The following is a 13,521-nucleotide window of genomic DNA, read 5'->3' as shown; positions in this document are numbered from 1 at the left end:
CACAACCCCCTCCTTCACCCAAATTCCATCTCAGATCCCACACTGCACCTCAGTCCTCTATCCTAAGCTCCCTTCTGCATGCAACCGCCGTCCCAGACCCTGCACCCTCTCCATTGACGTGTGGCCCTTGACCACTTACCAAAATGGCCCCTCATTAAAAAATGATTGCCCACCCCATGCAAATGCATTTTATGTGGGTGAATTCTTTGCTGTGGTTCAGTTTCTGCTACATGCAGCAGAACAGGGGAAGTGGTAGGTGGCCAGTTATGGCCCTCTAATTCTCTGTCCCAAGTAAAGAAGCTTAGGAGCTTCTGTGCCTTACACCCCAGATGGCTCTGGTCCTATAGGGCAGTGGTGTGCAACCTTTTTTCCACTGAATTTCACTGAGTAAAAAAAAAAAAAAGGAAGCAGTCTCTTTAAATTGTTGGGCTGCTCTCCTGCCATTCCTCCCGCCCCTGCCGCATGTACGTAGGTTGCCGAGCCAGGAAGCCAGGAAAAGCAGCCATCCGGATCCAAATGCTGTGACCTCCCAGGAAAGCAGACCCATGGGTTGCGCACCGCTGCTCTAGGGGACCATTCATCAGCTGGGAATTGTTAGAGCACAGTGCACTCTGGACGATCTCCCCCCACCCCGCATAGTTCTAATATATCCCTCACTGCCCACTAAGCTGGGGGCTGAAGAGAGGCAATGATGTAGTTGACTCTATAATCACTTGGGACTCTGACTCCAGGTGCTATCCCTAGCAGATAATTAAAAGGAGCAGATTGGGACCGATGTCTGGATATGAAAGCCCATTTCAACTGCTGCAGTCTAGGAACATGCCATCTATAGTACCCATTGGTTAGAGGTGGGAGTAGTAGATTACCCATCCATAAACAGGTAGCCAGATTCTCATCCAGTGAAACTGGACATATATCCTTTGAATTCAGTCGTGCTATGCCTATTTATACCACCTGGGATTCTGGCCTATGATGTGGATTTATGTTATACAGATTTAACATAAGAGACTATATATTTTGTTATGGAACCATTCTCTCCCCCCCCACCAAATAAAGAATCATAACCCTATGTGAAATCCTGGTCAAGTTTACACACACAGATACCTTTCCTGCCTTTGTACAAACTGGCACCTTCTACTCTTCCAAGTGTGTGTTTGCGGCATCATGCAGCTTGATCCTGCATGTCAGACTACCTGGCGCAGACGACCAAAAGGGATGCAGTTAAAAAAATGGAACAATATATCATACGTTTATTGGGGAAAGAAGCTATATTTAAAGATCATATATTTTGCACTGCATTGAAGCAACAAAAAAAAAGTGAAAACAATTCAATGTTCAACCCAGCACCACTGTGAAAAATAAAAACCTCTTTTAATAATAATTTTGGTAACTTTTCTCCCAATACATTTACAATGACTACAAAAGTGGCTTAAAAGATTTTAGTCCTGTATAGTATGTAAACTGAAATGAGAGTGATAGATGATCAAAAGGTTGAATTTGTCCCCCAGGTATATTTCTATTTTCCCAGGCCGTCAGAATGCTGGAGTCTTTTCCAATGTGAGTAAAGGCTTATACGATGCACAGTGAAACAGTATGGCCACAAAGGCTAAATCCCTTGGGGTACATCTACATTGCACAGCTATTTCAGGATCCCAGAGGGATCCTGAAATAGCTACCCTGCATCTACTAAGCCTCCCGTTATTTTGAAATATTTTTCAAAATGATGGGTGCGTTATTTCACCATTCCAGTAAACTTCATCACATGAGGGATAAGGGATGGCTCAAAATAGCACGTTATTTTGAAATCTGGTGGTGTGTAGATGCACCAAATTTCAAAATAAGCTATTTTGAAATAGTTTCGAAATAAGATATGCAATTGCATACACAAATTATGTATTTTATTTCGAGTTTAGGGTGTTGTGTAGACACACCCTTGGAGTCAAAGTAAACTTATTGCTACATTAAGAGAAAGAATAATATGGCAGGAGAAATCGTTTCTGATGTATATTGAAATTCTATGTTACTGCCCACTTCCCTAATAAGGTTTGTATTCTTGAATAAAATTCAGGAGCGCAGCTCCCAGAGAAACCAGTTTTTGCTTTTCAACCTTTGGTGGAAGACACACTGAGTGTTCTGCCCTTGTGATGTGCTTTAGAGAAAGAACGATGACTTTCACACCTCATTCACATGATGGACCAGAATCAGAAGAGTTTTGTGCTGCTCAAGCATCCTAGAGGTGTCTGTTTTGATTAGAAAATAAGTTAAAACTTGTCTGCAAGTCCTGTGCTATCTCACTGTGCCTCCACACAGTGAAACTTAATCACCTTACAAGGAATAAATAATACACAGATGATGAAAATGAATCAAACAAAAACTGAACTAAGCCTTTTAAATAGTACTGGACAGAAAGTTTAACTTAAATGTTGACGCACTGCTGACATGGCACCTATGCTGGTTTATAATGCAATTTTAGCCTGGGTAAAGAGATTTATTCCCATTAAATAGCCAGTCCTTTGGTTTGCTATGAAGCATGTCACAGAGCTTTGCTCATTAAGAAGAAGAAGAAAGTTCTTTCCATGGTTATTATATTGTGCATAATAAAAACGTTTCATGAATCAAAAGACCTCTTAATTAACAGCACCTTTTACATACAAATCCAAACCTTTATCTAGTGAATAAGAAAATCTCAGCTTCTCTTATGTAGTATTTTGGACATAGAGTACTGTATTATATATAAAAAAGTGAATGTACATTGTGACCTGGCGTTTAGTCCAGCAACGGGTTAACCAACAAGAGAAGTTTTACGTTGAATATACTGCCTTTGGTGATTGTCTAGTAACTTGGCACGACTACATAGTAAACTCAGAAGCATGGAACTCCACCAGTGGTAAGTGATGGAACATTCCATTAATAGCAATAAAAAGTGTTTAGCATTCCATTAAACAAGCATGGCATGCTTAGGTCATTCCTGCAGGATATATGCAACTTCCAAGCTGTTGTGGCTAGTGAAGTTTTAGGTTTCACTGAGCACTGGTTGCACCCAGTACAACCATATCTCCAGGCCATCTAAAGACCAGGAGAAGAAAAGTTGGACACTGAACTAAAATCCTGTCCCAAGCAGAGTGATCAAGCAGCACCACAGATTTCAGCTGACAAAACGTGTACAGTATTTGGTTTGGTTGTGGTCTCCTGAGCAGCTGGGCTTAGCTGGCTTCTTTCATGTTTTGTTCTTTTCCTAAACAACTGGCCACAGTCTTTCAGTACAAGTCATTTGAAAGGCATGGTTGGTGCACTCTCCATATAATCTCCAGGCAGACTGCTACATGGTTACCATTTCCCTGGAATTGGAACGCCACACTCATACCAGCCCACATAGTAGTAAGGTGTTGTGTAACCAATGCGCCCAAATGACACCGGTTCCTGGCGATACTGGCGATAATACCCTGTTGGTGGAAAAAGGGCAGCATTTCAAGCAAAGGCAAAGTAACTTGACAAACGAGGTAGCTGCAATGCAGAATATGTATCACATAGAAAATAGAGTAGTTAACACAACAGAAACTTTTTAATCCTATGGCACTTCATGAGAATTGGGATTGTTAATGCCCTACCCTGCTTCTATCTTAAAATATTGCACTCCATGTACATATATATCCTCTACAGTTTCAGTTGGATTTACTGTTCTAACTCTCTAACTATTGCGTGACTATGCAATCTCTGCTGTTAAAGAGCTTTTGCATTTCACTCCAAAAGGTGGCTGAATTCAACAGCAAGGAAGTTATGCTTCTATATAAAATCTGCATATCAATTTACATGAAGTACTTTGGGGTGAAAAAGCCACAGAAATGTTGAGAGGTTAGATACATGAGGTTCTTTCTTTTACTGGACAACTTTTGTTGTGAGGTTTGATCTTCTGAGCTACAAAGAGCTTTTCTTTGGGTCTTCAGAGTTCTGTGTAGTTCGGAAGTTTGAACTCCCCACCAACAGAAGTTGGTCCAGTTAAAGATATTACCTCACCCATCTTGTGTCCCCTCTATCCTGGGACCAACAGAGCAACAATAAAGCTGCAAATAAAAATATAAGGCAATATTGTAAATGGTTCAAGACAGGATTCACAAATATCACTTTTTATAACAAGAGGTAGCAAAATTTCATGTAGCAAATATAGAGTTAACCCCCATTTTAAAAAAAACAGCAAAAAATAGATAGCCCCTTTCCCTCATCTGTACAAAGAATGTGTCGGCTCAAAGCATTAAAAGACTCAATATTCTTTCTGCATATTTTGGACAGTGGAATATCTGAAATGTTGATTACTCTGCCAGTTGAATATTTTGTGTGTTCTATATCTTTGCTTCTTAGAGATACCAATGTACAGCTGAATTAATAATTCTTATTTTAAAGAGAGAAATGCAGTATTATTCTATGACATCTACATGTAAACAGATATTTCAAGTTCTTCATGGGAACCTAATCCTTAAAAAACAACAACCAACTTTCTATGAAAACCCATATTGCTGAGTGAACAATTAATAGCAGTCTGTAGACCCAGACTCTGAGACTCACTGGTGCAGATTGTTTTAGGGTTTGGAGTTTTTTGGGGCTTGGGGGGGAAGGGGTTTGCACTGTAGACATATCCTAAGGGCTCCCCCCTGCCATTTTCTGTTTTATTCCAATAATTTATTTGTGACTCATCCTTTTTGTCTGAATCTTCATAAGCTGTTGTGGTTTGTGAATTATTATAGTAGGACATCACACAATACAGTCTCACAATCTGTGGTGGCAGTCTGGCTCCCAATAGAAATGATAAAACTATAGGCAAGGAAGCAGAAAGCCCCTTAATTCTATATACTGGGTGGAGTGCAATTCCTCAGCATGCATTGAGTTTCACTTCAGCTTTACTTTTTATTTTTACCTTGAATAGTAGGCAAGGCTTCTACATATGACTGAGGCCCCGTTCTTCCATCCATGTGTGAATCCACAAATTGGCAGTGATCCTCACCTCTCCCCCAACTATCTCCAATGCCATAGAATATATCTGAAAGGTGACATGCAAGATTAGAACTGGTACACATTGTAGTTTCAAATGGCCTTAGCTCAGTCGATGATGCTTTCTTATTTCCAGGGAAATAAAGATGGGAGAAAATCAGGTATTACATTGATGAGTAGCAATACACTAATAAATAAAAATATAGGTTGGACCTCCCTGATCTGGTCCCCTTGAGACCCAACAGGCCCTGAACATAAGAGCTTGCCAGACCAGAGGAGGTCAGTTCCAGCTCTTCTGCTTCTGACCTCTGGGCTCCCCTCTTGGCTGCTGACCCCAGCTCCTAGGCTCCCCCTCACCCCTGCCAACACCACTGCTGGCCCTGGCTATTGTGTTCTGCTCCTGGCCCCGGCCGGTCTAATGGCCACTGGCCCAGCTCTGCTCCAGCTGCAGGCCCCCCAGTTGCCCGACCAGCTGGGATTCCAGCCTCGGCCAGGTTCATTGCCATCAGACCAAATCCACTCCTGGTAGCCAGCCCCCCAGCCCAGCTCCACTCCCAGAACAGCTGCATTCTCGGCCGCTGGCCCAGCTCCACTTCTGGCTGTTGGCCCAGCTCTGCTCCTGGCTGCCAGCCTAGCTCTGCTCCCGGCTGCCAGCCTAGCTCTGCTCCCAAGCCACAGGCCCGACTCTGCTCCCAGTTCTGGCGCTGGCCAGGCTCTGAGCCACCAGCACTGGCCAGGCTCCTGGCCTCCAGACTCCTAGCTGGCCATCGCTCCCAACTGCCTGCTGGACCACGGATGTTGCTGGACTAGAAAGTCACAGAACAAAGATGTTCAACCTGTATAAGAGCTGAAGAATACTACATTTGCCAATAGGAATTAAGACACAGAAAAAACTTTGCAGTTTCATTAGGTACATTCCCTATACTAGAATCATAGTATGATAGGACTGAAAGGAACCTTGAGAAGTCAGCTAGCCCCGTGCCCCGCACTCATGGCAGGATAAGTATTATTTAGACGATCCCTAACAAGTATTTATCTAACCTGCTCTCAAAAACCTCCAATGCTGGAGACTACAAAACCTCTTTGGACAATTTAATCCAGTGCTTAACCACCATAATAGGAAGGTTTTCCTAATATACAACATAAATGACCCTTGCTGCAATTTAAGTCCATTGCCTCTTGACCTATCGTCAGAGGTTAACAAGAACATTTTTTCCTCTTCCCCCCTTCTAACAATCTTTTAGGTTCTTTAAAAGATATGTCCCCCTTTCAGTCATCTCCTCTGCAAACTAAATAAACCCAGTTTTTTCAATCTTCTCTCATAGGTCATGTTTTCTAAAATTTTAATGATTTTCATTGCTTTTCTCCAGACTTTATCCAGTTTGTCCACATCTTTCCTGAAATGTGGTGACCAGAACTGGAAAAAATATTTCAGATGAGGCCTAATTAGCACAGAGTGGAAGAATTACTTCTCATGCCTTGTTTACAACACTCCTGCTAATATATCCCAGAATGATGTTTGGTTTTTTTTTGCAACAGCATTACAGTAATTCCTCATTTAACACTCTAGATATGTTTCAGAAAATGATCGTGTTAAATGAAAACGTGTTATGCGGGGTCAATTTTCCCACTGAAAATAATGGAAAAGGTGGGGGTTGCGTTTCAAGCGCTGGTGTCTGTTGGGATCGGGACATAAGGTTGGGGGAGAAAGGGGACTGGGTTACAGCAGGGAGGGGACACATTTGGCTCTGGGGAAGGGAAGGGGAGGAGGATTGGGTTGGGAGTATGCCCCTGTGATGGGTCTGCCGGGACCCACACTGCGTCCGGTGAGGGAGGGTCGCCGGGGAATGGTGCGGCGAGTGCCACCCTCCGCCGCTTTGCAGGGAAGCAGGGAAAGTCCCGCGCAGCCGCCGGTGATGGGTCAGCTGGGGAAATCATGTAATTCCGGGGATGGTCATGTAATTCAAAAAACTTTCCCTAAAAATGTTGTGCTACGTGGGCACGTGTTAAATGAGGAATTATTGTACACTGTTAACTCATATTTAGCCTATTATCTACAATGTCCCCCATATACCTTTCTGCAGTACTCCTTCCTTGGCAATCATTTCCCATTGTGAATGGGTGCAACGGATTGTTTCTTCCTCAGTGGAATACTTAGCATTTCTCATTACCGAATTTCATTTTATTTACTTCAGTCCATTTCTCAAGTTTGTCTAAATTATTTTGAATTCTAATCCTATCCTCCAAAGCACTTGCAACCCCTGCCAACTTCATATCACTCAGAAACTTCATAAGTGTCCTCTCTATGCTATTATCTAAATCATGGATGATGAGATATTGAACAGAACTGGACCCAGAACTAAAGCTGTGGGCCCCTACTCAATATGCCCTTCCAACTTGACTGTGAACCACAGATACCTATTCTCTGGGAATAGTTTTCTACCCTGTTACGCATCCACCCTATAGTAATTGCATCTAGATTGTATTTCCCTAGTTTGTTTAGGAGCTAGTCATGTGAGACAGTACCAAAAGCCTTAGTAAAGTCCCTGGAATAAGCAGTTTATAAGAATTACAGTACAGATTATAGGGAAGGAAATTTCAACAAGAGCAGTTATTTTAATGTGTAATGAGAAGTAAAAAATAGTCTCAAGTACCAGTATTGCTAGGTTGATATCACTTTCAAATTTAAACCAGAAACTGTGAAGACAGGTCTCATATACAGGGGCTTTACTGTTCTGGTTGTTCACATATTACTGTTGTGGGCCAGGATGTAACCAATCATGTCTAGTGGTTAGATCACAAGTCAGAAACCAGAGCTGGAGTCAGGAGTCAAGCCAAGGGTCAGAGCTAGCCAATAGCTGGAGACGGAATGCAGAAACAGGGATCTGAAACGAGGCAGGATCCTATATAGCAGCCAGCCTATGATTCACTTAATTGCTTAGGCAACTTTCTGTTTCTTCTTCCATTTTAAATAGTAAGTCTGAGCCAACTGGAGAGGTTAGATGCCTTTCCTAAATCGGGAGCTTTGTGCGCAATGTATCTGGTGAGCCAATGTCCATCAGCCCTATATATCCCAAGCTGTGAGATGGTGGTTGCATTGTGAGCACTGCCAGGGGAGCCAGAGAGAGCACAGATCTTACAAATACTTGTTTATACACATTCTTGAAACATACAGATATTTTACTAAAAAAACCCCAACCATTAAAACAGTTTGAAAAGCCTGGGGAATAACCCAATTCAACATTCCCTCTCAATACGACAGATTATTATGGCTACTGTTATATGGCATCTCTTGTTGAATACCTACCGGATGCTCAATTTGCTGAAACAACTGCAGCACTACTATGTATCTAACCTGCTCCGAGAATAAGTCTCCTCTTTTATGCATTCTGTGGTTCTTTATAGTACATGCAATGAATCCATGTGTGGACTTCCCATTATGACTACAGAAGTTCTGCATAAGTAATGAGTACAGAATTTTTCAGAGAGAACTGTATTATGATTAGACCTTGCTTTCACTGTGTAAATTATCTCAGAGGAGCAGCCGTGTTAGTTTGTAACTTTAAAAACAATACATAGCCTTGTGGTATCTTGGAGATAAACCAAAATACATAGAATCATAAGATTTAGTGGGTAAAACCCATTTCATCAGATGAAATGGAGTGGGAATTACTGTGTAAATTACATAGAGGGGTAGCCATGTTAGTGTGTAACTGAAAAAACTTAAACAACGAATGGTCCTGCAACACCTTAGGGTACGTCCAGACAGCGGGGCTATTTCGGGATACCTCTGGTATCTCAAAATAGCTGTAACTGAGTCTTTTAAATTCATCCGTTATTTCAAAATATTTTTCAAAATAACAGGTGCTCTGTTTTGGTATCCCTGTAACCCTCGTTCCATGAGGGTAAAAGGATGTATCAAAATAGCATGTTATTTCAAAATCTGGTGCTGTGTAGACACACCAAATTTCAAAATAAGCTATTTCAAAATACAATCAAAATAAGATAAGCAATTCGCGAAGCACAAATTGCATATCTTATTTCAAGATTAGGGTGTCGTGCACCCTTACAGACTAACAAACATGTACATAATATCTTGACATGATTTTTTCCCTTGCCTTCCCCATCTCCCCTCTTTTTTTCTGCTATTTATTTGTACCTCTGGACCCCTTATACTCCATTCATCTGAAGGAATTGGTTGTGCCCACGAAAGCTCGTGATGCTAGCTGCATTTTTGTTAGTCTCTAAGGTGCCGCAGGACTATTCATTGTTTTTTAAGTTTTTTGTGTAAATTACTTTAGGTTCCTATCCCTAGCTGCCATATGTGTGTCCAAATAGTGCTACCAGTTTAACCAGGTATTCCTTTGATAGGTTCAACAAGTGATGGATACAGCAAGTGGAGGGCTGACAGCACTGCAAAAATAATCCCCAAACCTACCTTTCAAGTCATCGCTGAGGTAAATCTTGTACCGCAAAGAATTGCAAAGAACCACTCCCACAAATTTTCGGTACCAAGTACGTTTCACATATTGCTTTCCACTGCAGTCTGAATAAGTGGGATCATATTTAAAAGTGAAAGGGATCCAGATGGGCTCACCACCTTGAAAAAATAAAAAATAAAATTAAAAAGGAAGAAGACTAATGGGTAAGTCTTATACTTCAAGCATTCTATGAAGACAAATGTCCTGTTACAAGAAGTACAAAATGTTTGGTGTCAGGTTAATAAACTACTCTTTTACTTTGAAACACATGAATCTAAAAATAACATTTGAGTGTCAAATGAAATAAAACTGATGCATTAGTCAAGTCCCTTCCAGACATCTGTCATAAATATATTGTTAAAATAGTATAAAAAATGCTTGTATATGGCATATTTATGAAGATCACAGATTCCTAGGCTAGAAGGGACACCTGTAATCATCTAGTCTAAGCTCCTGTATGACACAGGCCATAGAACTCCCCCAAAATAATTTCTAGAGCAGATCTTCTAGAAAAAACAAACAAACAAAATTTAAAAATTGCCAGTGAAGAAGAATCCACCATAACTCTTGGTAAATTCCCCTCACTGGTCGGAAGGTATACCTTATTTTCAGTTTCAATTTGTCTAGCTTCAGCTTCCAGCCACAGAATGAGTTATATATCTTTCTCTGGTGGATGGAAGAACCCGTTATTAAATATTTATTCCTCATGCAGATCACATTAGAAATGGACAACACCTATTCAATCATCAAATCCATTCTCTCTGCAAAGACCCCTACATGATAAGGTGTCTCAAAAGGAATTGTTAATGTCTCATGTCAGCTATCAGAGACTTACAAGAACACTTGCTTCCTATCTGTTTTAATTCAAACCACGCATGTGAAAAGATAAAATTTAACTACAAAATGTATGTTGAATAATAAGAGGTTCTATTTAATTCATTTTAGTGCACTTAGAACTGAGCAGTGGGAGAATGAACATCTTTAAACAATGGGTGGATCTATATACAATACCAGTAACCACTGCTGCAATCCTTACATGCAGTGGATGTGTTCTCAGCAGTATTCATGGCCACTGAAATCATTGAGGTTGTATGGTTGTTACTGGTGGCTCAGTTTGGCCTGGAATATCAGCCTGGCTTTAGTTCTTATTTACCTTGAATTTGTCCCCAATTCAGCAAGACACTGAAGCACAGATCTAATTTTAAACAATGAATAATCTCATTGCTTTCAATTGGATGACTTCTAAACCTAAAACTAGGCATAAGTTTAAGTGCTTGCTAAAATGGAGCCTATATGAGTATAGGTCAAATCGTAATGAGTATAAAATCTACTCTACTGAACACAGTCTCTTGAGATTTAACATTACCAAAAAAAAGTAAGTTTCATCACTAAAGAAAAAAAGTTGCAGAAAATATTGCAAGGAGTAGTAGGCTTCAGTGTGAAGTGAAATCTGTTGCTGTTGTGTTAAAAAGATGAGATATGAAGCTTAGAGGGCGCACTCTCTCTTTCTTGTGAGTGATGTGTGTGTGTTCTGGGTGGAAACTTTGGCTAATGCCACAGAAGTTCAAGTTAAATCAAAACAGATTTGACACCAGCAAAATAATAATAAAAAAATGTTTTGCTCAATCTCAAATGAAGTAGTTTCTACTTCGCTATGTTGCGGTGGTTATGAGCTACCACTTAATTATGTTTCATAGGGATAAATATTCCAAATAACTGGTTTGTCTCAGTGTTTCCTTATATTAACTAATGGACACCACTTTCCTTCTATAATGCCTTTATAGGAACATGTATGCAAGATAAAACAGATACAAGCTTCCAGTGTGAAAATGTTAATTTTCTTTCCTCTAGAGTCCTCCGTTGGTTTTTTATTAAGCAACTGGTGACTGTTAAGAATGAGAACTATGTTTTAAAAAACGTCAGTTTGTCTTTCCCCTTTTTGCAAAGCACAAACCTAGGGCCCAATCTTGCAAACGCTTGCACTTGAGCAACTTTTATACATGAATAACCACTGAACTCAACTGAAATGGATATGAATTCAGCAGACCTTGGGTATGCACAGTTACTTAACTGTGTGTTTGCAGAATTGGTGCCATAAACTTCACTATACAAATAAATGCAGTGAAATGTCCATTTCAGGAATAAAACATCATAAATATAATGTAGTTAATGTTAATATTTTTATTCATCAACTTCCTGGCCACTATCAACAGTACTCAAGAGAATCCTTGCAACAGCTGCACTGAAGTAGACCATGTGGTTTCTGGATCTAATCAGCATGCCTTTGGAAAATTATTTTCATATTAAAACACCAAACAACTTTTGGAGAATTAACATTTAAGACACAATTTTAGCCCAGGTTCTTACTACAGTCTCCTTCCAAAAACATGTCCACCTGCTACATCTCAGAAAAAAGAATCCAGATCTTCCAGAAAGCAAACTTAACATGCGGAAATTGTGTATCATGTCTTCCCTCACTCTGTTGCCTTATTTCAAAGTCTCCTGGGACAGGGACAGGGACAGGGACAGGGAGGGAGGGAGGAAGAGAGTGTGTGTGTGTCTCTCTCTCACTCTCTGATAAATATGATAGGTGGTTTCCAAAGGACACTAGGAAAATCCAGTTACCATAGCTCCACTCCAGATTTGGTTAATAAACTAACTTCATTACCCACATGTAAACCCACAAGCAAATTCATGTACTGCTCATATAGGAGTGACCCTTTTTAATTTTACTCTCCTGAGCACAGGAAAGTCTTACTACAGATCCCCGTTCAAACTTCCTTCTCAAAAGCTACCAGGGCCTACATTCTGCAGACTTGGTCCAGTGCCAGTTGACAGTTCAGCAAGCCTCAACTCAATGTAGTAGCTAACAGATCAAAAGGAATGGTTACATAATCCAATCTAGCCTCATGAAAGTGCAGGATAAGACCCCCAACCAAGGGCGTTTCAGATACAAAACAGTTCCTACACTTGATTTTAGCCAAGCATAGTATATTTCGTTTACACCACTTCTTTTAAGAGGTAATTGGCTTCAAATGTTAGCTAAGACTGGAACACAGATCCTTGAGGTGAATCGGGAGCTGAGAGTCAACACAATTTGTATCACACTCCTTTCCTAAACTCTGGTAGGAAGTAGTATGTCATACTGCCCAGATTTGTTTCACAGGTTTTATAGACAATATCAAGAAAACATCAGAAGTAAGACTTACCAGGTGGTCTGACAATAAGCAGTGGATTATCTGTAAGAATGAAAAAAACAACAAATATTTTAGTGTTTCTTCTCATAAACTAGTGTCTCCTAAAGTTGAAGTGTGCTAGCTATCTTGAAAGAAAGAAATAATTGGCTGTAAAAATAAATCTCTAGTTGCTTTAAAAGAGCTGAAGATATGAGTTTCTGTCTCTTTTCAAAACAAATGGGGTATAAGTTATACCAATGTTTTCACATTGGATGGATCTAGGTTTGCCAACCCTCCAGGATTGTCCTGGAATCTTCAGGAATTCAAGATTAATTTTTAATTAAAGATTATGTCATGTGATGAAACCTCCAGGAATATGTCCAACCAAAATTGGCAACCCTAAATTGGCATTGGCACTTGGATTACACTATTTATTCCAATGGATATTCAAACTTCAACAGGCTTTTTGTTGTTGTTGTTAAAATTACTAAAAAAAAAAAAACCCCACAAAACCCCAACCCTGCAATCTGTCAGCTTTCAACAACAGAAGACTCCTTTACTTCAGCCCATCAGAAACCAGTTTAACCATGCAATCTTTTAAAGGTATAAGTTTTTCTACTCAATATTGTACTTCAGAGACAAGTCAGAACCAGCCATCTAGCCCCTCATGTAGGTGCCTATGTACCAGTTTGGGGAACACTGCAATGCTCATGCTCCTACCCTCCCAAACCTGTAGGCAGTTAAACCCCTCTAGGTCTAAGTTTTCACATTTAAAGTTTCCTAGGCACCTATATATCTGCTTCTGGAAATGTGCACTGCTGTCCCCCTCTAGGCATCTGGATGCCTATCTCCTGCCTAAGACTGAGGCCAGGTCTACACTA

General features: G+C 40.4%; 1 protein-coding gene across 2 annotated transcripts in view; it reads right to left on the bottom strand.

The window, feature by feature from the left end:
- Nucleotides 1–1,230: 1,230 nt before the first annotated feature.
- The window catches only part of FNDC1 (fibronectin type III domain containing 1), a 130,536-nt gene continuing 118,245 nt past the window's right edge, over nt 1,231–13,521 (bottom strand). For both annotated transcript variants that reach the window (XM_075924558.2, XM_075924559.2), the window contains exons 17-20: nt 12,674–12,703; nt 9,422–9,583; nt 4,910–5,032; nt 1,231–3,443 (exon numbers count right to left, since the gene is read on the bottom strand). In XM_075924558.2, coding sequence (XP_075780673.2) covers nt 3,328–3,443; nt 4,910–5,032; nt 9,422–9,583; nt 12,674–12,703 — 431 coding nt within the window. In that variant the 3' untranslated portion in view covers nt 1,231–3,327. The remainder of the gene's footprint in view (nt 3,444–4,909; nt 5,033–9,421; nt 9,584–12,673; nt 12,704–13,521) is intronic.

Source organism: Pelodiscus sinensis, chromosome 3 (assembly GCF_052426305.1).
Source record: "Pelodiscus sinensis isolate ZL-2025 chromosome 3, ASM5242630v1, whole genome shotgun sequence".
NCBI lineage: Eukaryota > Metazoa > Chordata > Testudines > Trionychidae > Pelodiscus > Pelodiscus sinensis.
Note: the sequence above shows the minus strand (reverse complement) of the source record. Positions and strands in the feature narration are given on the sequence as shown.